Source organism: Polyergus mexicanus, unplaced genomic scaffold (genome assembly GCF_030449975.1).
Source record: "Polyergus mexicanus isolate NDT 795.1 unplaced genomic scaffold, iyPolMexi1.0 SCAF_20, whole genome shotgun sequence".
Taxonomy (NCBI): domain Eukaryota; kingdom Metazoa; phylum Arthropoda; class Insecta; order Hymenoptera; family Formicidae; genus Polyergus; species Polyergus mexicanus.
The window spans coordinates 5,505,808-5,533,295 of NW_027223340.1; the positions used below are offsets into that span (position 1 = coordinate 5,505,808).

Genomic DNA, 27,488 nt, shown 5'->3' on the forward strand with positions numbered 1-27,488 from the left:
GAAGAGAAATATAGTTAATTAATAAATTATCAAATTTTATCGCAACTCTTTGGCATCGTATCTTGTATAGTCTTATGTGTGTACGACAGTATAAAACACCATATACAATAATATTAAAAAAAACTTGATCGTTTTTTTACCAAAGCTATTTTATTTAACGCCTCTACTAGGGATATTTTATTTAATCAACGCCTATATGTAAATAAAACTGGCTGTGTTGTTGATTCAGCCAGCATCTGCAGAGCGAAGATACAATATATTTAAGCATGTGTGTATCTCGTAACTCTTTCGGAAACCTTTGAAGTATTTTAAAAATACGGATGAGTCTTATATTTAGATCGCCCCGAGTTTCCTACTTTTAAATTCTCATATCATTTATATCATTATATGGATGAAGATGAAGATTTTTAGTTCGTCGAAAATTTTAATTTTAAATCACAAATAAATTACTAATAGATCACATAACAAAGATTACGATCACTAATAGATTACAAGCAATAACAAGTCTTTTAATTGTAACAACTTACGATTGACAATTCTCGCATTTACAATAAACGAGGAATAATAAAAAATAAGCAGATAATGTTTTTTTTTTTTTCGTTATTAGTTTATTCTGACATTTTAAGATGTATGGACAATTATTATTACATAATAATTTTATATAATGAAAGATTCTCCATGGTGGTAACTTTATATAATGAGACGTTTTACTCTTTTTTTCTTTTCCTTTTGTGTAACGCTCGCTCTTACTCCCCTGTTAATCGTACCCTTTTCTTTTTAAGACTCTCATATCATCTTACGCATCATTCTTTCACAACGAAAATCAAATGATTAAACTATGAATGCATCATGAAATACGTGCGCTCTTGATTATTGATCGTCAATTAAACATTATTATCCACTTTTTTAGTTATCTTTATCGTTATCAGTGTGTTATAATAATTACCATTAATCATTATAATTACGATATAACGCTATAATTAATCCTCCCACTCCCAATTTACCGCATTTCACTCAGTTTCAACCGTAATAGCGGCAAAGAGAGTATATCTTTATATGATAGGATGCATAGCGAATAGTTGTCGCAGCTGTTGTCGACACAGTAAATTTCACCTCGCCTCGCATTATAGTCGTCATTATAGTAGATTTTCACCGAGAGGCCGTGTCTCTTTGAAAGGAACGTTCTTATCGTTCCTCTCAATTTTTTCCGCGAACACGACCCTTCAGGGCGGCCTAGCTATATCCCTTCTTGGATTTCCTCTTCCTCGCAACAAATTAAAAAAAAAAAAAAAAAAAAAAAAAAAAAAAAAAAAAGGAGAGTACTAGTGTAAAAAAAGTAAGTAGATAAAACTTAATATTTCTGATAATAAATCAGTATGGAAATGCAATGTTTTACGGATCACACTCTCTAGAGATTGGCGCGATCCTTCACACTGTATTTCGATCAATCACGATTCGTTTTCTTTTACGGTGTGTCACATGTGAGAAATGCGCAACTATACCCGATATACCATACAGAATGTTCCAGATCTATCAAGATATATTTTATGAACTTCAACCGATTTGAGACTGATCTTTTTATAGCATAAGCTAAAATTGAAAAGAATTCATCACTTGAAAATTTTGCAATCTTTGATTTTCCGAATTTCTATTAAAGCAAGTTCAATTTGAAACTAATTGAAAAACAAAGCATTTTTATTCATCGACAAAGAATTTTTATTCGGGCAAAAAAATTTTTTGTATCTTTTTGTAATTTTATTTAAATTTCTAAGAAAGGATTATATATATATATATATATTTTTTTTTTATTCTCGACTAAAATATTTCTCGCTAAATCTGGGACACGCTGTGTGCAAACTTAAACGAGCGAACGTCATACGAACGTATATACGTGTACGTATGTACATGTACGCGTAGACATTTAGTGTTACGTTTTTTTTTTCTTGGTTCGATTACGTGACTAGAAATGCTACACACATACGCGCCATCCATCCGTCTACGTGTTCGCACGCATACATACATAAAAAGTATGACTTAGCAGTAGTATAACTAATACGTATCTCTATATTTATATATGTATAATTATATATATGTATAATTATACATATATATATATTACTCGTCACAATAGCTTCTATCGGCTGTCTATATAATTAAGCTAATTTTACAACAATATGGCAATCATGGTGAATAATGAACAATACAACTACGTTATCGCGAGACTACAGTCAATAACATTAATCTTAGAGACAATAATACAAAAAAAAACTCGTATCTTGCATACAATTTCAAGCAAAATTAAGTCGCACTTTACGCCACGAAACAATTCGCGCTATACACAGGCTTCCCGTACGTAATATATTTTCGAATTCATTGTGAAAATTTCGCAACTTTAATTCGCTATTAAGAAAAATAACTTCCAATATTTTTAATGAATAAAATACCAATAAAATATTTTTTATAAATAAAAAAAAATAAAATAAAAATTTCTTGACATACATGTATATGTGATGTACATTAGTCTTTATAGTATATTTTTCTATGGGGGGGGAAAAAAAAAAAATGAAAATGAAAATGAAAATTTTATGTTAAAAATAATTATGCATATAAAAGCTGCTACTGTTTTATATCAGAAAGTTGCGACGTTTTCACGCAAACATTCCGCGTTATTGCTATCGCAATAAACAAAGACAAAGCAAAAATTCCTCGTCGATCTCACTCCGAAAAAGCATAATTTTTCGGCTATCCTAGATTATCGCGCGTTTCAGATCCTTTCTTATCAATGAAAGCTCGATTTATCTCGCGCAAATTCTTTGCTCTCGCGACATGATCGCGACATGATCCTTGAGTTCCCAACTCAATTCGCACTTTCGATCAAATTGTCACGTTAACGAAATCGCGATCGCACTAAGCGACTTTTCTTTCGCCTTGCCTTCTTTGTTCACCGCGATTCACAAATTGATATGAAAACGACATGGACTATTATGCGCAATCGTTACATCGCTATTAACACATTAAGCAGCCATAGAATGTATCTGAAATAGAGACAATTCAAAATAACATCTCAGCGGACTAAAATAATCCGCTATGCATACATTTCCTTTCTATAAAAATAAAATAAAATAAAAGTAGAATAAAAAAATAAAATAAAGAAGATAAAATCTCGCGTAAAATAAATCTTCGAGCCCACGTTATTATTGCAAATAACACAATAATTTAAAAGATACCATAATTTTTCAGACCCATTTCGTCGTACGCTTTTTAGACTTTGTTATCGTTTAAAATACTTCATCGTTAATGAATGTGACTCCCAGAAAAAAAAGACTATCTTCGGATGCTGAAGCACGAACTAGGCCACCCTGGTGAGATTATCCGAAATATCGGATCATCACGCTCGATCCGATGCCGGGACCCGTTGTGATCGCTTGTGAGACGAATGTGAGGTGACGTCGAAAACGAAATGAAGTGTGTGTGTCGCGAAATGTGCTGCGAAGGGAGAGGAGCTCGCTTACACATGTGCGTGCCGTAAGAAACAACGGAGCAAGAGACGCGCGGAAGAGGAAGCGGTCGTGAGCGATACGCGTTATGATACGCACGATATGCAATGATACGCGACGAGGCGGCTCTACGCGTCTCGGGCGTATATATATATATATATAATCGTATATACTATATCGTTTTAATATAATATTACATACATATATATGAACTCGAAACTCTATCCACACCTTTCATCATCGCGATTGACTCGCATATCTTTCGATCTCGCCTACCGGTTTGTACGATCATCGTTCAGCCCAACTCATTTCTTGCCGACCTATTAAAATGTCTTACTAATTTTTGCCAATCTTATCGATTTCTCGCAAATACCTCTATCGCTCTCATTACCGGATACGAATCTCTCACGTCGCGATTACGTTTCGAAACGACAGTTAAGACAATTAAGTCAAGCTGATTTCTTGCGCTTACGACCGTCTCCTATAACGATCTCGCAATCGTTTCCGTCCGATGCCGACAGTTTCGCCTCTTTCGCAAGTTTCTCGCCTCTTATTCGGGAGTTACGCGTCCCACACGTGTACATAGAAACATATCATCGCTTACATCGCTTTTCTTAACGTTGAATCATTTATAAGCTAGTAACGCAGTAAATCGGTAGACTCTCACAAATATATTCTCGCGTATCACCCCATTCGCACCCTAGCGCTTTTAAAATAACACATATTATCCTCAGCGTCTCGCGCGCTTGATATCTATGAACATTACATAATTAAATTTTTACGCGTGCGTGTTTAACCCCAACCCTCTCTTTTCCAAACCCTCTAAATCTTCTCATCTTCATCGTCTCGTAAGACGTTTCATCGTTTCGCCGACAAAGATTAACTAGAGCCGAGAGATAACGATGTGCGACGTGATAGCAACTTAACGATCGAACGTTGCATCGCATCGTCGTCAGAAACGTACGGTCTGCCGCTAATCACAGAATTGCGCGAAACAAATAATGCGGAGACAAATCAAGCAGCATCGTAAATTCTTTATTCTTCAACGAATAATTTGCGTAAGACAAAGAATTTCCCAGGCATTATTTGGCCTCTATACTCGATTTCGCTCCGCATATCGGCTTCGCGCAATCGGCGATACGATGATAAGTCGCGCGCGAATAACCGAAGATTCGACAAATATCGCGACGCCGATCGCCTCTTCGCGAATGATAGAAATCTGCCAAATATTCTCGGGTCTGTGCATAATTAATTTCCTTCAAATAGTCAGTAGTTCAACTATACTTATTAAAATGGTATAGTTAACACGACAATCTGAAAAAGGATTGAAGAAATCGATGCGTCTGGTCGAATCCTCGTTTCGCGCGACGACACCTAAAGATATCAATCTCATCGTATTTTATCGCTCTTTTTTCTCGTTCTCTCTTTTTCTCTCTTCCTTGACAAAAAGCGCAGCTTAACCGCTACTCCGCTCGATACTCTATAACGTTAGCTAGACTAAAAGTTAAGTCATGCGCATTGGCACGCGCTATTTGGTACGTTTCATTTTGAGATTTCTTACATAATTCCTCTTTTTGGTTTTCGTATAAATACTTTATGTCTAAAGTCGCGATTAGCTCATCAGCCCTTCTCATCATTCAGCCCTGCTGGTGACGCCTCGATGCCATCGATTATTCGCGAATAACGGGTGCTGATAAAACGTCAATCGTTGACACTCACGCTCGTTCGATACTTAGAGATTAAATATGTGTTTCACGATTACTATGTAATATATAAATAGCATCATTGTCACACTTTTGTCGCTTGCTTCGAAAGTATCGATACTTTGTCGCGTTAGTATCAATTATGATCTAACCAATAGTACGAAATACTCGATACTTCTGAAGAAAATCTATAGCCAAGTTTAAAAGAGATGTCCAGAAATGTCTAGATATACAAAAAAAATGTGTCGTTCAAGTATCTTTTGAGATTATGTCCTCCTTCAAGTATCGGACGAGTACGAATATATATATATTTATGCCCGATATTTTCGAGTGTCTCGCTTCAAAAACGACCCTTGGTCCACCTTCCCTATATCGCATACAAGTCACACGTTCCCATCCACCCTTTCATCGGGCGATTTATCGTCGGCTTTCCTCTTCCAAGGACATGATTATCCTCGCACTGGTTTCAGACAGAGTAACAGTCAGACGACAAAACGAAATCGCGATTTCAAGACGGATATGATCACGCGAAAGGAAATGGACTGGTTAATTTCATCGGAAAGACGAAACGCGCCGGCGAGGAAAGTCGCGATGATTACACAGACAGGGACTTTACGAGACGAAGAAGCGTCGACTCGCTGACAAGACTAGACATAGACATAGAAGCACAGTCTTACAGGATTCGAGTTGGAATCACGAATTGGACAGTTGTAGATTCTATATTTTCTTGTCTCGCGTTTTAAAAGTCGTGTTCTATCTCATGCTATTCCGCTTCTGTCTTCTATCGCGTCTCGTGTTATTCACACGATTTTTCTAATGAATCTAATGTGTTCTTCTACGCGCGGCTGTCTCCGTTGCTTTTTCACCCTCTTTCATTCCGACGCGAAAGCTAATCGTCAGGAGACGCGCGTCTCGTGGCATTCGAACGATGCGGCGTGACGATGCGTCACCGGCCGTTTCTCTTGCCCGTATCTTTCCCCCCCTCAACACAACTCTCGTGTAATAAAATATAGCTTATGCGAGATAGCCGAGTACAGTACGATTGTGCGCAACGAGATTCACGCCCGTCCCGGAACACGTTACACACGTGCTGGTTACGCGCACCTAAATATGAGGTCCCATGTGCATGCTCTCGTACACTTCCCTTATCGTCTCATCCACCTACACCCTCATTCTCTCTCTCTCCCTCCCCCCATATATTAAACTTAATCAGCGATATTGTCGATACACCCCATAGAAAAAACGAAAAGGAAGAAAAAGAAGCACTTAGAAAAATACACTCTTAGGATTCCCCGCTATAGCATTTGTTTCGCATGTTGCGCAGGATGTCCCAAAAATTGTACACGCTCAAGCATACATGTGTCGTTTCTGCTTGAACGTATGGAGCGTAGAACGGTGAAACCTTGAATCATTATCAGTAATGTCGATAACAACGTCAAATATCTCGTAAGAAAGCTTGTTATTCTGTAAAAGTTTCTTTGATATCTGCAATATATTCCATGCACGCGCAAATAAGATTCTGCAAATTATTTTATAGAAATTTGACACAATTTTTAATTTTTTTTTTCTAATATTTCTATCAGGATATATTTTGCAAAGCGAATGGATGATTCAACGTTGATTCAAGAATTTCTCAGATCGACATCTCGTATATATTCTCGTATATATTCGTGTACATGTGTGATGATAAAAAGTATATTGTGACATTCACAGTGACGATCATTAATGAAGGAATAAATTTTTCCGCTGCAAAATAATTATGCGTGTATATGTGCGTATAGATCGATATCTGTGGCTATAATCAGTTCCTGTGCATAGGAATATCCCGTGTGCGTGGTCATTACACTAACTGTACAGCAATTACGCAATATGAAAATGACGTGAAGTAATAAAAAGAAAAGAAAGTATATCTAACGTTATATTAAACGTTAGAAGTAATTAAACTTGATAGACTAGAAATCAAGCTTGAAAATTTCGCAATATCAATACATTACAAAATTCTTGCGTTACAAAATGTACCCTTTTTCAATTGCCCTCTTTACTTATCAAAATGCAAATCTGGAAAAGATTCTCGGGAAATCCGTCCAATCGCGAATGTGCCGTGCGGATGTGCCGTTCAATGAAAAGAGACGTAAGAGAATATACAATATAAACGTGTGTGTGTATATATAAACAAAATTTTGAGAGTGCGCTTAATAATCTGTGTGCGAAAGTTGTGGATAAAGGTTTCGACTCGCGTGCGTGGCGCGCACGCATGACTCTGTCTTTCTCTTTTTCTCTTTACGTCATGGAATGCTCGAGCGTTTCTCGCGAAACGAGAACGAAGCCGAAGATCGCGGTATAAAAATGCTCGAGCCTCGACAATCTCGATGTTCACGAGAGAACATGATGATGCTATTTCAATCCATTGATCCGCGACTATGAATCTTTATTTTCGTACAAGATCCTCGCGTTTTCATCGTCATAGTGGTCAGACATACGCGCAATCTGCACATTTCTCGGCATGGAGAAAAAACGGGTTGTGAAAACGCGAGCGCATAATTAAAATTCCCTTAATTTTTCTCTGCGTAGATTAAGATCGTAGACATTGCCAAAAAATTCGTCCTCGATCGCTTCGGTCTCGTTTCCTGTGAAAACGACATCTAACCCGTCCGAGAATCGGAGCCAACGACGGCTCATTCTTAAAGCACGCGTTCCCTCCGTAATCGTTCTTCCACGCTGCCGTAAAGCGTGCCTTTTCTTCGACCGACATCACGAACGATTAAACGACGTCGGTTTCTCGGATTCGTTAGTATAAGATCAGACAAACTAAATACGTTCCGCTACGGTCTGCTCAGCGTTGATAACGAAAGGGATCGTCTCTCTCTTTCTCTTTCTTCCTCGAGCCGGAATGGAATCGAAGCAAACTTCGAGCCTGCTGAAGTATATCGTCCGGCCAGCCGTATCGTGGTAACGTTTTCCTCCTCCGTTTGCGCTTAACGTAGAATACAGAATTAGTCTAATAGAGACCGCAACCGCGCAGATTATTAGCGATAATGACATCTGTGACTGCGTCGAACACAAATTGAATGTTGTTCGTGTCGGTGGCACAGGTCATATGGCAGTAGATCTCCTTCGTGGTCGACTTATTCTTCGCTTCGAACTGCGCCTGGATATATGCAGCCGCTTCGCCGTACTCTTGCGCACCTGTACACACAAGCGTTCGAAATATTCGTTAGTTATCTTAAAGCAAGATAAATGAAAATAATAGTGCACATAAAACGCACTTACCAGCATATTCAGGAAAACAGATTGTAAGAGGAGACTTGCGGATTTTCTCTTCGAAAAGATCCTTCTTGTTCAGGAAGAGAATAATCGAGGTGTCGGTAAACCATTTGTTATTACAGATCGAGTCGAATAACTTTAAGCTCTCTTGCATTCGATTCTGTAAAATGTCAGAAGGATAACGTGTGATTTTGTTCGTTTACACATGAATAGATATTTATACGAGCCGATATTTCCATGTAAAATGGATAAACTTTTATAAAGCTCACCCCTCTTTTTTTGCAAAGTACAATAATCGATTAAGCGCGAAAGAATTAATCACGATTCATTTACATAACCATATCGTTATAAATAGTCTATGTATAATTCAAGCCGACGAAATTTATAAGGTCCACTTTAACTATATATTGTATTTAAAGCGATCCCCTTACGGCGAACGTGATTCATTCCGTATAATATGATCCATATACATAGATTCGTGATGGACCGGCGATACAGATGACGACGAAAGACAGGCACCCCCTAATGACGATTAATATTGGTGAGATGATAACGCGCGCGTGTCACTATGCACGCAAACGGGAGAGTTCAATGGAATCTTCCCACGTGCAGCGGCGACCTCGGCAATTGATCCCTTGACTCTTCGGAGCTTCAGTTTACGCGTACTCTCCGTCACGTTCCTAATTTTGGGTTTGATATTCTTCTGACGAATCGTACATTCAACCCGGTATCAACCATGATCCCTAAGATTATCTCGCTATATATAATCGCATGAGTGCGCACATTTGCAATTGAGCACAACGAAAAGAAAGAAAGCGGTTGATTTCTATCGTTCCTCGTGGATTAAAAATATAATTTTTATTTAAGTATTCAAGTAACTTGTATTTAAAAATGTGATATATTGTATATATTGTATATTGATTACAACACGAAAATCGCAATAGTTTCTATATATTTAGGCACGCGTGAAAAGTTTTAATAATATATTAATAGAATATATTGTATATAGAACACTATTATTTTATGATAATGTATATTTAATCGCTTTAAGATTATGAAAGCAAATCATAACGTTGAGAGTTTTGAGATGACGAAAGGACCATTTAAGGGCATTTTGTACTTACCGTCGTTTCATCCTCGTGCAAAACCTGATCGTATTCGGACATTGCCACACAAAAAATAATAGCAGTCACATCCTCGAAGCAATGTATCCATTTCTTACGCTCGCTCCTCTGACCGCCAACGTCAAATAATCTAACAGAAAAAAATGAGCATGAAAATAATTACAATTTCTCTCTCTCTCTTATTATTATTTTATTTTCTAAAAGTCTATAATCTCGATAAACAAAACATCGATATTTATATCTAAGATCGTATCAACCTTTTTATTACTGTTTCAAGTGCACAATGTTGCGTCTTTTAATTAGCTCTTAATTGACATTTAATTTCCTTGAAAGATCAGGCGGCTGATTTAATGGAGATGTAATGTTATCTCGACACGCGCGATTTTCAACAGCTAACGACGACGCTACTTTCGAGTCTCTCCGACAAATCGAAATCGAAATAGAAATATAAATAATATAGAGTCAAGGCTCCACAAGCGAACGCTCGAATTTTCACAGTAATGACTCATTCTACGCCGAGCATTCATAACAAGATAGCCGCCTAGCGTCCCCGAAATGCCGCGCTCACCCACGAGATTACAGAAATGAGTCAACGTAATGAAGCAAGAGCGATTGATATCGTTTTTATTTCTGTTTTAATTTAATAACTTCTTCTTATATTTAATTTTACGTAACTTAAATACAACTTACTTGAAATTGAGGTTTTTGAAGGAAAAGTGAACCTCCACGATTCCCGTCGTTTTCACACGGGTCCTGAGAATATCTTGTTCCGTTGGTTGGTATTCCCTGGCTCCTAATCGATCCAAGTCATCCAGGAAGCTATGAGAAACGATCAATTCGTGAAAATGTGGCTATATCGTATTACAGGATGTAATTCTGTTATACATTAACAATACCATTAAGACCATTTTGATGTCCAAAGTATTTTGACAATTAATATTAATAAATTTATTATTTGGGGCATTTTGTTTTGCGTATCTCTAACATTAATTTTATAAAATAGCAACTAATTCCGATTTATTCATTTCCATAAATAACGATTCTTTCTTACACGCACATCTTTATCATTATCACAATAAATTCTCGATCGGGTAAAATTAATTAATGGTAATAAATCTACTTGTATAATAAATCCAGATTCGATCCGGGATGGTGTGAGTGTTAACTTGACATAGATGGGAGCTAGGGCGCGGTTTGCAACAAGTAGCGGGCAGATATAATAAATAGTGTTACTGTAATCGAGTCTTCGTAAACTACCGTGCGAACTGGCTGCTGCAAGGAAACGTTTCCAACGGTACAAACGCTTTAGAAGTTTTTCGCCAATTATTCGCAAAATCGTCGCAATATCGCCGGAAAAAAATTGGCGATTAAGTCCGATTATTTTTTTCTTAAACATATTACTTTAATACACGAATGATACAGAGATGGCAATTTATAAATAAATAATAGAATCAGAGTTCATAAAATATTTGCGAAAATCATTAGTTTTTATTTTAGCAAGTTATATTGTAAATGGAGTAGCGGTTTAAATAGCATATTTCTCGATATTGAATGTGCAATGCTGGGGGTTTGAGTATCAAATATTGAATTGCCTAGTGTCAAATGACGAATGCTCGATAATGAGAGCATTGAGTGCTAAGAATAATAACAATTATTTTTCAAAGCAAGAAATATCAGGTGACGATGATTCAATAATCACCGAGTTTCCATATAATTTCCAAAAAGTAACAGAGGAAGTAAGGGGTTAAAAAATCATGAGAAAGAACCACGCAAGCGCCATCTTTCTAGGCCACTGCTTACGGCATTTAGGGGTTGCAAGGTGCGAGAAACGTCATTCCTTTTGGCCTACGTAATGGGGGGGGGGGGGGGGAAATGAGATGAAAAGAGAAGCAGTCGGCAGCTGATGATAAAGAGGGCAGATAAATTCGTTTCTGATAAGGAAAAAAGAAGCAGAAAAAAAAATGCAAAAAGTATAGCAAGAAAATATGAGAGAATAAGAAATGATTCGATAGAATGAAAGAGTGCAGAAGCGAGAGAGAGAGAGAGAGAGAGAGAGAGAGAGAGAGAGAGAGAGAGAGAGTATCGAGCCGCCATGAAGGATCTGGCAATTTAGGACATGCTAAACTCGAGGCGAACAAGAGAGTCCAGATGATATCTCCCTAGAGAGGGAAAAAGCTTAGATTTTTCCGACGAAGGAAAAAGCGAAAATGAAAAAAAAGAGAGAGGAACGAATAAATCGGGGAGAAAATAGGAGAGAGATTGTATGCCGGAAGCCGGTCGGCCATCTTGGCCGCCTGCCACGTGACACGGGCGTGGCGTGACGTCATCGGCGATCAATAATGACGAGGAGCGAGGGAGAGGGAGAGGGAGAACCTCGAAGAAAGAGGTAGAGAGAGAGAGAGTATACGCGTATTTCTCATACATTTCAACTATCAGAGCCCGCCACCACCGTATCATCCCCCCTTCCCCTCATCCGGTTCACCCCTTTCGAACGACCCGATCTTCCGTCGAAACCTGTCGCATCCCCCCTGACGCCCACCCTTCGCGATTTCTTCCTCGGGAAATTCGCGTTACCCTCTTCCGGCATCCTCGCGAAACGAAGTCCTACAAGTACTTTCCTAGAGTATATGTTCTAGAGAAAGTTCTTGGGGGGGTTGTTCATGCACGAGGATCCGTCCCTCCATACGGAATATTTATTTTTCACTTCAAAAGATTTACGATCTCAGCGTATTAATGATATATTCTTTGATCGATCTGCGACTGAGTTTTTCCTAACTAAAATATCAAGAGTATCAGAGTGGCTTAAAAATTTGTATGTAATTGGAAAGATTAAGAAAAGATCTCCTTTTCCGCAAATTAAAAAACTTTTCAAAATTCCAGAAGTTTATAATTCTATTATCAATGTATGTCACTTTGTACGTTTTAAAGCGAAACATTTGCATAAATTAAGTCAAGATTTCTTCTTCGGTCATTTCTTCTAAAATTAATTATAATGTAATATGTAAGATTTTCGAACGGTGTATCGTAAATTGCCGTTTTGCCGTGAAATTCACAACAATATCCGTTTATTTGAGAAAATTTGGTCTATTAATACCAGTGAGGCCACATTTCTGTCTTATATATACAGATACCCCGTGGGTGATATAGTTAGGCGTGTGGTTGCTCCGGTTATAAATATATTTCTAAACATATTTCTGATTGATGCAAATTGATGCGACATAAATAATTGACACAATTATCGGAAAATGGATTCGCTATTTCTTTCTTATTTCGCGACTTCGGTTATAATATTATTGTTTTTATCGAAAAGACAACGGTTTTTTCGTTACACACCATTATTACCGCGGCTACAGGTCTCCCCCCTCGCCTACCCCCAATGAATGATATATTAAGTGATGGCGGGGAGTGCGTGTATCTGTACTTGCATGTGCAATAAGTATACGCGATAACGGTGCGAAACCGCAGTGCGGTTCATTAAAACGAAAAGACGGCGCCAGAAACGGCACGAGTCCACGCTGAAGAAGAAAAAAAAGAAGAAAAAAAACCCGCCGCTTTCATACATCGGCTATTGCATGCAGACGATAAACACGTATATACATCAGTGAAATCTACCGCTAATATCAGCGGCGCGTTATTAACTATATGACGTGATATGTATATGGGGAAAATTGCGCGCGATTAAATCTTTCGTGATCGATCTATTTGTACAGTGCTCCGATTTCTTTTCATGTCCAGCAAATTTCATAGAGAAAGAATATGCCTACGATTCTAGAAATTTATTTCATTTTACAGATGATTATTATTATGAATGCGAAAATCGTTTAAAAAATTATAACTTTCAAGTAATTGAATTTAAGATGCAGAATTTAGTATTCGTGTTCTTGTCTTTTTTTTAATCTTGCATTAATCGATTTGTAGCACCATAAAAAATATTATCGACATAGAAAAAAAGATAATTGTATTTGCTCCGATAATGTAAGAAGAAAACTTTTTTTTTTTTTTTTTTTTTTTTTATCGTCGTTTACGATCAATTCGCCGAGTACCGTCATTCGGCTTATCAAAGTAGATAGATTCGCAGTCAGATCGTTATACGCGTTGGAGATATTTCGTTAAAAAGAGTATGCTTATGTTAGCGTGGGGATGACTGATGAAAGTATTGGAAAACGGTACTATGGTATACCTCGAGATACAAGCGCTACTAGAAAATCAATATCCAGCAAAGGGGCAGCGCGGAAATATGCCTGCGAAACGTACTGAGAGAAAGAAAGAAAGAAAGAGAAAGAGAGAAGGGACGACAAGTCTCGTGTTCAGGACGAGGTTCGCTCCTTCTACCTCCGCCCTTTCGAGCACGCAAATTCTCAAGAGTAAAATTCAAGTTCTGAATACCTTCCCCGTGACGCGTGACAAAGCCAGGGGCAAACCAGTGCCGATGCAAAATTTATCAACCCGAAATTAGTTTCCTTTGTTACGTGAAATTCTTGCAAATATAAAATTTATTGTTTCGCCTCAATATAATTTCCAACTTAAATCAAATAAATTCATAAGCGTCTATCTTATGTTAACTTGTAAATTTTACCTTTCATTAGCATTTCGATCAAATTTAAGCATGTGAATCTATTATCTATTTGTCATGGGTAAAAAAGATAAGAAGATTGAATTAATTAAAGATTAAAAATGACTTTCCGTGTCGCGTTTTTTCAATGTTGAAAATTTTTGAAATTTACACATCCTTCGACAGAGCGATCATTTTCACTTACTATTTCGCGGAGTCGTTCAACTGATACTCGTTGCTCCTGCCAAAACACTCCTGTACTCCATTGTCCGACCACAGCCTCTTCATAGCCGCCAATAATTCTTCACTAAAAGGTTCCGTGTCTTCCATTCTTTGAATTACGTCAAACACCATTTTTGCGTCCGTCTGTAAGCAGGAAAAAACAAAAAATTTTAAATTTCTACATCTCCGAAAAAATATTCCTATAATTCGTTGAATCATAAAATTTGCTTTATCTCAGGATTTTGACAGTTGCCGATAATTCTACGCGTAGTGAATAATAATACATCATAATATGAGAATATATCGTAAAATGATATAAGATACATTAAATGTTTTAGCTTCTATGCTTGAATATTAATAACTATATTCTCAATTTCTAATTACTTGACAGGAATAATAATTTCGCTCGAATTATTTTCCTATGAAATAATGTTGAATCAAGTTGTTGAATCTCTAGCATAAATTCAATATCGGACGTGTATATATTTTTTAGTTGTATAATAAATAACGCATTTATGATTATTCTTTTTGCGCATTATTTTTTCATCTATGTACGTGATTATTATATAATTTATAATACATTATGCAATGACATACGCGCATATGTATTGTATAAAGAGTTCTTTATTATTAAGGAGAGGTAGTCAATAATTATTCCGGCAATCTTGGAGACAGGCATGGGGGCAAGTCGGATCGCTCTTTACACTTTACAGTTATACGATCGCTTTAGACAGCTAATCGACCAGGCAACGTGTCGTGATTCATCGTTAAATGCTTCATTCATTAGATAACTGACGGCGTTCAGTGAACTATCATTCTGGATGCCATGTCACATCTCTCGCGCGATAAAAGTCAACGCGCAATATTTAAATAATATACGAGATACACAGGCGATTGATATGTTTGTTACTAAACATATTCTCATAATTTTATAGTTGATATTTCATTGAAATGAAATGATATACTGTATGCATAAACAATGTAAGATTATCGCGGTCAAATAAAATATAAATTACAACGAAAAATTAAATTAAACGATTGATAATTTTTCTATCGCATGCATGATATTTTTTTCAAATTGAAAAATTTGTAGAGTTAATAATTAAAAAAACTATGTATGTCATTTGCTAAAACGTGTTACGTATGATTTTGTTCAAATTATAAAGCAAGCGAAAGTGTGTTTGATTTGTATATTCACCAATTGTCAAAATTCAGTAAAACATGATTGTCAAAAGTTATTATGAAATTCTCCGAATGATACTACATGCGCATTATAATTTAAAATTTATATCTCGACATTTTGGCCTTTTTCTAAAAAAAAAAAAAAAAAAAAAAAAAAAAAAAAAAAAAAAAAAAAAATCGTTATTTTTCAAAGTGTCAAAAGTACACATAAATATACATTACCTCTCGCTCGTTGGTTGAAAAACTGATGCCCAGGTTAGGCATTGCTCTGAGAATAGCGACTAGAGATTGTATCGTGTTACTGTATACGACGGGTCTGTACTGCTTGAAGTCTTCCGGCGTGAAACCGCTCTCGTGGATAATTCTGAAAGCGGAATCGGACTCGCTTTAACAAGTAAAACATCAAACGAACGAAATTTTTTTGTTCCCCTGAATATTGAAACAGAGAGAATGAGAAAGTTTAAAAGAACATACATACGGGGAGGGAGGCGTTTATTTTAAAAATATAAAATGCCGTGCACTTCTTTCAAAATAAAAATAATTTTCTGAAGAAACGAAATAAATGCGCTAAATATAATTGATACTTGTATTAATAGATTAAATGAGTAAAAAATAACACGTACGAATATTCCATTGAATTTAAATGTCTCTCTTATTCTTTCTCGCAAATAGTTTGCGCAGTTTACTATAGTATAATATATACACGCGGATCACATACGCAGTTGCTCGAATTAATGTATATCACGTAATGCATCGTGTGTAAATATATGAATTGCAATGTACGCTACATATATTAATGTAACTTACATGAGTGCCCATACATATCGTAACAATATTCCGAGTCAACATTACATGAGTTATAGAGTCGATGGAATTGTACAGGGTGTCCCCGATTTAAATGGCAAAATTTCAAAAGCGTGTAGAGGACCGAAAAACTAAGACAAAAAGTCCTTTAGAGGTTTGCTCGTTTTTGCAAAACCCAATTTTAGAGAAAATCGCAAAAATTCAATCTCTCATTGTCAGTTGCTCTCTTGAGTTTTTTGGCACCGAATAAACTTTCCGCTTCAAGGTTCCTTACATATGTAAACACTTGACGTTATCCTTTACGGTGCCAATCAATTCAAGAGAGGAATTAAGAGACCGAATCATAGATGCGGCGCACCAAATATCACTAGAACAATATCTAGCTGCAATTAATGAGGTCAGTGCTAGATGTAATGCTTGCATCGCTGCAAGAGGGCAACATTTTGAACAATATTCGCGTTAAATAGATGATAACATAAATAAAATATAAATAAATAAGTAAAAGAACGAAAACTTGTTTTGTTTCTTATTTTGTGATTTTCTCCAAAATGGAGCAAAAACGCGCGCAAACCTCTAAAGGATTTTCCGTCTTAGCTTTTCGGTCCCCTACACGCTCCTGAAGTTTTGCCATTTAAATTGGGCACACCCTGTATATACAAATGAACACACACGCAGAATAATATTATACTACATATAGATTTTCATGTCAGTTAGATATATTTTTTTATATTTGATCTCTCTCTCTCTCTCTCTCTCTCTCTCTTTCATCTTGCAAATATTTTCAACATAATTTTTAGAAAATATAAATCATATATCACATCTCTCGTCCTATTATTTATATTCGAGAAAATTTAAAAGATTTTCAAAAATATAACAAAACATTAATTAATTATAACTTATCTCAAAAATCTTTCACTAGTATAGTTTTCTTTATCATATGTATATTTTAAAATATATACATTTAAAAACTTTACATAACTTTACATAATCTTAATTTTTTACTTTTAATATACGAAAAAGATAAAAATACAATTTGAATGCTTTAACTCGTAAATATGAATTATAATTTATATCTGTAACATTTTGTAATATAATGTACGTAGCGCTCTTCGTTTCGTCGAAGCAACCATATATAAAACAACGGTTAATTCCAACAATGAATATTATACTGCCTATTACGTTAATAAATGGCATAGAAACATGCAGTGGCATCCCTCTTCCTTCGCTATTTCGAGAGTAACGATGACATAAAGAGCACTACGTACGCACGCACATATCATCGGATTTATGGGTACTTGCACGCGAAGGAAAACCGGATATAAGGATGTATGTAAACTCACGAGCTTCGCTCGTACTTCAGTCTCATTGTCAGGTACCCACTGTTTACTGCATTACGTGCATCAATAAATTATACAGCCAGAATGTACGAGAGATATAATACAGACAAAAGTTGTACATATATAGGGATCCTTTCGAAAATACCATGAAAATACAGAATCTCGATTAAGAGAGCGTACTGTATTAATATTTAAGTAAAAAAATGTGAAAAAAAGATATTATAATCTCGATATCCATGTTTTTCATATAATTAATATCTGTTATAAAAATATAAGCGGATCGAGAAATTTTCGCGTGAAATTTCTATCGCTTTTTCCGATAGCCCGACTCCACGAAGAAATTGTGGAAATTTAACGAATATCGAAGCTAAAGCATCGAAAATAACGCATTGTGCGCAAAATTAATCAAAACCGGAATAAAAATATCGGTGTTGTCGAAATATAGCCAGCATCCTTTTATTTTTTCGCGATCGGTAGCTTTCCTTCCGTCGAGAGAACACGCACAGCGGTAACTTTGTTCGTGGGACCCTTTGAACGGGGCCCATTCATAGCGCAGGACACAGGAAGAGAGAGAGACTCGTTCCGTCAGAGGAAATATGTTAATCTAGACGAGAAAGTGCACGCCGTGATACTAATATCTCAAACGAGCGCGAGTATGACGAAACAGCTGGCTGTTCTCGAATACATGCAAAGCGTATCGATCTCGGCAACGGTTTGCCTCGAAATAATGACAATGCAAAAAGATTAAGACGCGAAAAGATTAATCTATTCGCACATGCGAGATGGACGCGCTATTATCCGCTATTCTACTTATTCTTGCGGCGCGGCGACAATAATTGGCGAGAGAATTGTGCGCACAAAATTGTACGACGTTAAAAGTTTCTTCGAACATACTTTCGAAGATTTATTTATAATCGAAAGATTCTGATAATATATTTATAGAATACAATGGAGGGGGTATGTAACGAATGGACGTGTCGAGTCTGCATGCGATGAAATAAATTTTCAATGTAAATCTCACATTTCCTATTAGAAGTTTTGGAAAGTTATGTTTTTTGACAACACATTACGCACACGCAATATACAGTTTAAATGGAATTTTGATTGGATTTTAGGACAACTTGAATCGCGCGTTGTCACCATTTAGTTAGCAGAATGACGAATATAAGAGGAATCGCGAGCGAGGAATGTCTATGAAAGTATAATAAAATATAATTTAAGCGATTTAATTTTCAATCGCCAGATAAGCAAATCAAATTATATCTGATTAAAGATATAATTCTTGAATAAATCTCTCATAAAAAAAACGCGATTAAATTCGGTTACTGCGATTCATACGAGTAAAAAGTTGAAATTAAATTGCTGATAATAATAAAACAAATATAAATAATATTTAATTTATATATAAAACTTAAGATTAGGTAACGACATATTTTAATTCGATACGAGAAAGTACAAAAGCAATGAAAAACATACGTCAGAGGAAAGGATCGTTAAGATAATCGGTGAATTTTTAAAATATGAAAATCTGGCTGTCTAGCCGAGGATGAAGAAAGAAGCGTGAGAAAGTATTTCTCATAATCATAAGTCTGCAACTGACTGATGAGTATTCGCAAATTAGCATTTCCGCGACGTCGCGAAACATCAAAGGATGCTAGTCTTGTTTGACACCGCATTGTTACTATTGTATCCACGATCTATTCTTGTCGCATTCTTTTCACCGTCTCATTTTCCAAACGGAAGAGTCATTAAGTTTTCGGTTGAAAAGTCCGTGACGTAAAATTCGCCTAATTACGAGCCAATATGTGAGAATCATCCTCAACGCCACGTAAGAGACTCTAATTCCGAATAATTCTCGATTTTTCGCATTTTTCATAAAACTTAATCTTTATGTTTTTATCGTATAATCGATATAAAATTCAGTTCAAAAATTTAAGAGCAGCAAAATGTAACTTAAAAACATAGTTGTACAATCAACTGTTAGGACTAATTATTTTAATTGGTAATCGGGAACAGCTGATACATGTTACGGAACAAACAACAGACACGAATGTAATCTCGTTTTAATAATAGAACTCCTCCCTTTTAAATGATAAGTACGGTGCATGCATGTGGTACATACAAAGCACTAAAACAATTATACTTACTTCATTTGTTTCACGATAGTACTCTTGCCGGACTCGCCCGCTCCTGAAAAACAGAAAGAGAAGCGTTTAATTGAAGGCAGTCGTCAATCTCGCGATTACGTATCACCGAATTACGTTGCAAAATGCACTTTGCGCAATGGACAAAGGAAAGATAAGCCTCCTTATGTTCTGTTCAATTTCATTTGCAAATATATTTCATATCAATGATTAAAAAGCTGTGACGAATAATTCCTACCCATTAAATTATTGTTAAAGAGAAATTCCTCGAAGCAACTACATCCTTTAAATTCAATAATTGTTCTGATCATATATAATAGTGGATTATTTTATAAATCAATAATGATCATGTAGATATTAATTCGAATTTTAATTCGTTCTTAAAAAAAAAAAAAAAAAAAAAAAAAGAGAGAGAGAGGAGAGAAAGATGATTTTCGGTACGTCGCGAAAATCGGATCGATGATCGGGTCAAGATAGCACGAGTCGCGACTAATCGCAAAATATATGCCGCTCTATTTAACCGGATACATCGACGGAACTCGCTTTTCCTGCTTACACTTCTAAAAAAGCACTTCCAGTGTAAGTAGGTATCTATAATAGCTACTCACGGCTAGAGTCGTTTAATATCGACTGAATACACGTGAGATCTCGAGTGAGCCCACTACAGACGGCGACCGGGAAGAAAGGAGTCATCATCTCGAGACAACGACGATGATCCTCTCGTCGCGCCCTTGTCGATGTAAAAGCATTGAACAGAACTAAACGAGTTAAAAAAAAATTGTCTAGAGTTTATCGGAACGAATTTATCGATCGGAGTTCCCAAAACTCTGTTTACTCTCGACAGACCGACTGTATCTCAAAGTCTAGTAAGCCCTGTTAAACTCCAACTCCGTTAACTCTAATTAGATTCTATCGAATCTACTTTGTGCTATACGAGTATGTGCTATATCATACACTTTCGGATGAAATGACTCAGATCATATTTAATATATAGTGCCGGGATGAAATTTTAAATCTACTTTATATTTCATGCTGTTCTGTGTCAAATCTTGAAACTATTGACAATTGCGTTTGTCTTCAAATCTTTTTCTTTCGTTGTAAAAATTATTAGTATATAATGCATTAAAATTTAATATCCACCTATTGTAAAAAAATTAAAGTCAATCTATAAAATGCATTGTTATTTCTCGCAACTCCTTCACTCGCCTCATTTTCATTTATTCACGTGTTCACGCTTTGAGAGTATCTTTAGCCATCGCGCACGTGATACGCGCGAAAAAGAGAAAATTAGATAATTTTGATGAATTTGAGAAAAACCATATGAGAAAATTTACGAAAATTTAAAACAGGCTATCCTATGTCATTCTCGCTAAATTAAAGAAAGCGAGTAATATCAATAAAATCCGGAAAATTTTGATTACATAAATATAATACGTTTTAGATATTTAGATCATAACTTTTTCATTCAACGAATCTCTCTCTTCATCTAAATGCAAGATTGAGAAATAACTGGTTACTTGTAACGACATCATTCATACAATTATGTTTTTTTAATAACTATAACGATAAAAACGTTACAAAATTTCTTTGTAAAGGATAGAATAATTTTAATATATTTTCTCGAGAACGAATATTAAATTCAACAATTATATTTTTCAAATTTACAAATCTACTTTCGATATTTTCGATGTCGGTATCGACATTGATGGTAATAATAATATATCTACAATATATAAAATACATAATAATTCTAATATCTATATAAAGTATATAATAATTTTAATAGTTTTGAATCTTATTTATTTTAAATATATATATATTTCTCAAATGATTATTAACTGTTTCTCTAAAGAAACCAAAAAAGCTATTCGGGTGTTTCCTAAGTACCTCACTCTGTATCTGTATATCCCCCCAAAAAATGAATAAAATCTACATTTTTTAAATTTCTTTACATTTTATATCGATATCTAAATGTCTCGTGGCTTTGTTAGCATTAAAAAAAATAACAAAGATTGTAACAGCAAGTTACTTTTTATCGGTAATTTATAATGATAACAAATTACTTTTCAGAAAAATAAAATGCTAACGCGTTATTTTTATAAAATAACTTTCCCAGTCCTGCCTAAACATTATTCTTATGCATCAGCGACTAAGTATTATTGATAACAATATGATTGATATATATATATATACATATATATATATATTGAATCATTTAAATTATAAATTTATGATATATTGTAGAAAGCCGTATCTGATTCTCCGATGTAAAACAAAGATATCTGAAAATTAATAGCTAAGATTTGAAAAGAATATACTTAAAAACAAAATATTTAAAATGTCATAAATTATGAAACAAATCCTACATAATTTTATGCACATATAATTGTAATACTCATTAGATGATATAATAATGATTGTAATGTAATTAAATATTAAAGGTAATATTTATCACGCGGAAAGATATCTCGTTCTTGTTATGATTTACAGACTCTAATGAATCATATTTTATTATACTGCCTCTCTCTTCATGCATTTCAAGTCGGTTTAATGCACAAATATACCGCGCCCTTTGCCATTTACTCCATTTTACATAGATACGCGCATTCGCAATATTGTGATCAATGCTGTTCTTAAATATACAAAGTATATTTGATTATGTGTGTTTGTAGAATCTTATAAAACTTCCAAAGGAATAGATCGTCTATATAAAATAAATGATAATTACAATACGATTGATTACGTACTTATTTAATAAAATAATAAAAATGAAAACATATATATGTATTGTATATATTAAATATATTTCTATTTAAGTTCTCTCATAATTAATCTCATGTCGCGTTAAAATTTTGTAATCAAGCTTCATAGCGATATCTTGTTCTTTATCCAAGTTAACTTGCTTGTATCCAATCTCCTCCAAGTACAAAATTGAAATAATGAGAAATAGAAAGAAGTAACAACAGGAAAAATAAAAAAATTATTTTTCCTCCACGATTCGAAACGTTGTAAAGTCGCGACAAAGGCGTTTTAATCGCTGATGTTTAACGCTATACAGCATTCCCGCATTGCAATATGCATTTGTATTTTGCAGCCGAGGCACCATTAATCGAATGAAAATACTCGCAGCCAATTTGCGCACGTACATACATACGCACGCACGCACGCACGCACGTTCCACCGGCGAATGACGTCACTCGTTACACCAATAAACAGGACCCACATTTCGCTCGAAAACGTATCTTTCACGGTGCTCTCAATGCAGCGCGTTTCGAAGTAACCCAGACTTGCGATTTTTAAAACATATTGTGTATCCTGGAAAAAGGCGAATATAATGTATCGTCAAAAATTAAAAGCTTCCGGCGAACTATATTTCTTTTTGTGCTTTTTTAAATAATTAAATAATAAAATTTTATTTTTTATTTAATCTCAAAAGAATCTTACTTTTATCGTGTATTAAAATTGAATTATAATAATGTAATGTTATAATATAATATATATATAATTGGATACTATAAGTATAAATATTATGTAATATATGTTGTAATTTATATAACGGATTATAAATTTGCGCGGATTGTTTCCCTAGAAAAAAATCAGATTAGAATTAAGATTGATGATTCTTTTCGGGGCACCAGAGAATATCTCAGCAAGAAACTGAAAACGATAAAAGGCGAGAAAGTAAATTGTGAAAATGTGCGAAGCAATTAGCACGCAGTCGGATAAGCGGAGACAATACGCCATTTTATACCTGCTCCCGCATTGATTTTGCTTTTAATTATAGCGCGAGGTCGACGAAGAATTTCTCATTAAGACTTCGATGAAATCAGGAAAGCACACATACCAATTCGCGCACAACAATATCAATAAAATCTAATGCAAATTTAATGACGATCATAAGTATCACAATAAAATGAAAAAAAAAAAAACCGCTATACAATATTCGCGTCTCGTTCTTCGTTAATGTCGAATATTATGACATCGAATACAAAAATAACGTCGCGATAGAATATAATAAATTTATCGATACGTGAAGTCATTTGTAAATACACGACTATCCCGAACGAATATTAAGTTTTAATTGCAACCACATTTGTGTCTATATAATGATCGTGCATTATATAGAATCACTTATAAAAACTCATCAGGCCTCGAGAATCGTTGTGAAGATTTATAATCTGATCGATCCCGAGAATCTTATCTACTTGAAATATCGACAGAACAAGGAAATTTTTGAAATGAACTTTTTGATGAGATAAAAAAAAATTGTATATAAATAATACAATAAATTCTAATACATATCTAAGCACCCGCATTCAGTTATGTTTGAAACATTTTCTTGAAATGTTACAACTAAAGAAATCAATTGGATGTTCTATTTCTACACACACACACACACATACGTATGTACCTTGTATTGTATAATATACAGCTGTGATCCGTAATGCGGAAAATGGTTCGATCGAAAATAAAACGCGTTGAGACCGCAATCCTATCTCCCTAACATGCCCTCGACTTGAAAAAAGAATCTGACGTTGGACTTTTCCTGTCGACTAAAAATTTCATAACCCTCTCCCTCTCCCATCCCGGTAACCCGAGGGATACCGACATGTGGCAGCAATATGTGTCCCGATAAATATCGGGTCCCCTGACATACTTCATCAAATCGCCGACAGATATCACGAAAGTTAGCTACCCCCGGCCGGAAATAGAAGAACTGTGTCTGATTTATTTTTTCAGCTCGGTTTTTCCAGCGATCGTGAAATCGTTCGTTTAGAATCAAAATATTTTTGGCTACGTTATATGTGTATTATATTTATTTCGATGCATACCGTAATACATGTGATGTAGTTTCATCATTTTAGTTTTTAAATCGTTAAAGTTCTCGCCCCTCCCCCCCCCCCCCACGCCCCCGTCCCCCTACCGATAATTCCACAATCCCAATTGCAAATAATGAGAGGCGTTATCGTTCGGCGTCGTCATTCCGAAACGCCGACATCATTGTTACGAACTAACGTCAAATGATATCTGACGTCGACGACGGCAATTATGCGCTTCGAAATACTCCGGCGTGGATTGAAAGAACTGTCATCCGACTGACGTCGGATGAGCGATCGGGCATTACCCTTCCGCAATAAGGAGGAACATGCTTGTTGCGTCCGTTCTTCCGGTTTTACGTCGCGTTCAATTTCCTGCCCGCCCGTCAATTTAAAAAGCCTGCCTCTCTCAAATCGCGAGCACGCCTGCGCACAGATTCCAGCGAATTCCTCTTTCACCTTTTGTTTGGACGCGAATCTGGTATGAGACTCGAGACTTTTATTACTTCATCGCGTGGGTTTCAAAGAATCAACGTATGTGTGTGTATCACTAATTTAATTACATAACGTGTCGAGTAAAATTTTAAGAATTAATATTTCCGATCGCAGCTTTTTTAGAGGAACATTATTACTATCTTCGCTCAATCATCGTATCGAAGATAATTAAAAATTAATCGCAAACTCGATCGACTTTCTACGTGCAGCAAAGAACTTTGATATAATTGACCTGCAATCTAGAAAATTAGGTAGATCAATAAAGACTAGAAGCACGTGGTGCGCAACTCCTCACCGATCATAGATCCGCCATAGCTCATGAAATATCTAACGGGCGAGAAAAGCAACGGTGTAGATACGATGTCGCGATATTGTCGATATAATCGCGGCCGGTCGTCAAGTTGTATCAAACTATTTCCAGGAAGATAATTTCCAGGGCAATATTTACGCGCCTTAAAATAAAAGTTATCTTTCCTACGTGTCAGAGAAAACTCTTAAGGCTATATAATTTTTTTTTTTTTTTTTCGACCAAGAACATTGCATTATTTTATTGCATTTTATTATCTTTTCACGTTCTTATTCAATAGAGAAAAGAAATGATTTTATATAAAATTAGGAATCGGAATAATCAAAAATTCTAACTTGTATCAATAGTTGATTTTAAGAGAATAATATGATAATCAAGAGAGAGAGAGAGAGAGAGAGAGAGAGAATGAGTAATATTTGAATAAAAATTTGCCACAAAGAAAATGTTATAATTTACTATTTTTCAGATAAGAAATATTTTACTCATTACAGTAAAAGACTTTTACTCGTTACATCATTTATCTCGACGATTTGCAATTGGAGCGTCACATCTTCTCCCTGCCCATTTTAGCTATTATTATAAATGCTGTATACCACCCAAGATTTTTACATTGAATATACAACGAATAATATAAATTTAATAGTATGTAACATTAATATATAAAAATTTAGTAAACAAAAAAACACGATACAATATTGAAAAATCTGAAATCTTTCAATTCCATTCTAACTCAATCGCGCGAAACATGAATCGAAATTGTAATGAACAGAAGAATTCAGAATTCAGACATAATAATAAGATATCTGATTTTATATAATTCCGGTTTCCAGCTTTACATTGAATTGCATTTCTTCTCTGTAAAAAAAAAAAAAAAAGAACGTTAAATAAACGTTGAAATAAGAATTTCGAATATCAGCGTTGTCATAAAACTTGAACGAGCGTATATCGCGCGTACACCCTCTCGTCATACATACAATTTCGGGAGTCAAAGTAAACGGGGTAATGACACAGACGTACCAAGCAGCAGGAGTTTGATGTCCTTGGCCGCTTGGATGCCATCCTCCTTGAGATTCTTCTCGATCTGCTTGCTGCGAGCCAGAGCGGCCCGCTCTTCCGCGGACATGGCACAGCCCATCTTGCTACACGTTGCCTTGACAAATGCCACCCTCACGCACTTCCTATATCACTCGCTGCTGCTAAACAGCGCGGCCGGGTAGCGGCCCGGTCGCCCCGAAGAAGGTGAGACGATTTCTTGGAGCTCCCCCTCCTCCTTCTACTCGTCGCTTTGTCGTTAATCCCGTCCTCTTCGTAGCACTTGGCACCCGTCGTCACCACAGCAGCCGTCACCACTACCGCTACCACAATCACCGTAAACACTTTCGCCGCCGACACCACTAACACAACTATCTTCACCGGCACTGCCTCTTTCACCGGCTCCTCCGCCACCGCCTCCTCCTCCTCCTCCGCCACCACCACCGCCGTCCTCCTCCTCGTCCTCGTCCTCGTCTTCGTCGTCTTCGTCTTCGTCGTCACCGATGGCAACCTTACCAAGGCGGCAACCGGCACCGAGTAATCCCCTAACTACCTGGGCGACCGCAGCCACCCGTACGCAACCCTAACCACCGCCACACTTGCGTCGATTTAACCGCGCGATTCAGCTGCGCCTGAAAACAGAAAGGAATAACCGAGTGAAATTGGCGAGTAAATCCTGTATAATCTTCTGCGCGAGAGAAAAAACGCTACAAAATTTTGTTAGGTATTTTTTCTCAAAATTACAGATGAAAATATTTTAAAGATTTTTCGGTGCAATTTTCTAAAATAAATTTTTTTATTGTATGCTTTTTCTAATGTTTCTCGCTCGTAGGAAGGAAAAACAGAGCTTTTTAAATACTTTCTTCTTCAAGTGCTAGACCTGTGAATGTTCTAGGGGGGGGGGGGGGGGGGAAATCGTGAGATAAACATTTTTCATTTGCATATAAAATTTTCATTTTTTTTTATCATTAAAAATTATAATAAAAAATACGTACTGCATATTCAATA

The 27,488-nt window shown here is 35.9% G+C and overlaps 1 protein-coding gene across 1 annotated transcript; it reads right to left on the reverse strand.

Annotated features, from left to right (window-relative positions):
* Positions 1-550: 550 nt before the first annotated feature.
* Galphao (G protein alpha o subunit) lies at positions 551-26,886 on the reverse strand. The gene is made up of 8 exons (XM_070311836.1): positions 26,466-26,886; positions 19,833-19,875; positions 15,767-15,908; positions 14,346-14,506; positions 10,279-10,407; positions 9,589-9,718; positions 8,471-8,624; positions 551-8,386 (listed from the first exon to the last, which is right to left on the reverse strand). Exons 1-8 carry the CDS (start codon positions 26,581-26,583, stop codon positions 8,199-8,201), a joined length of 1,065 nt encoding a protein of 354 aa, XP_070167937.1. The 5' UTR covers positions 26,584-26,886; the 3' UTR covers positions 551-8,198.
* Positions 26,887-27,488: the final 602 nt, after the last annotated feature.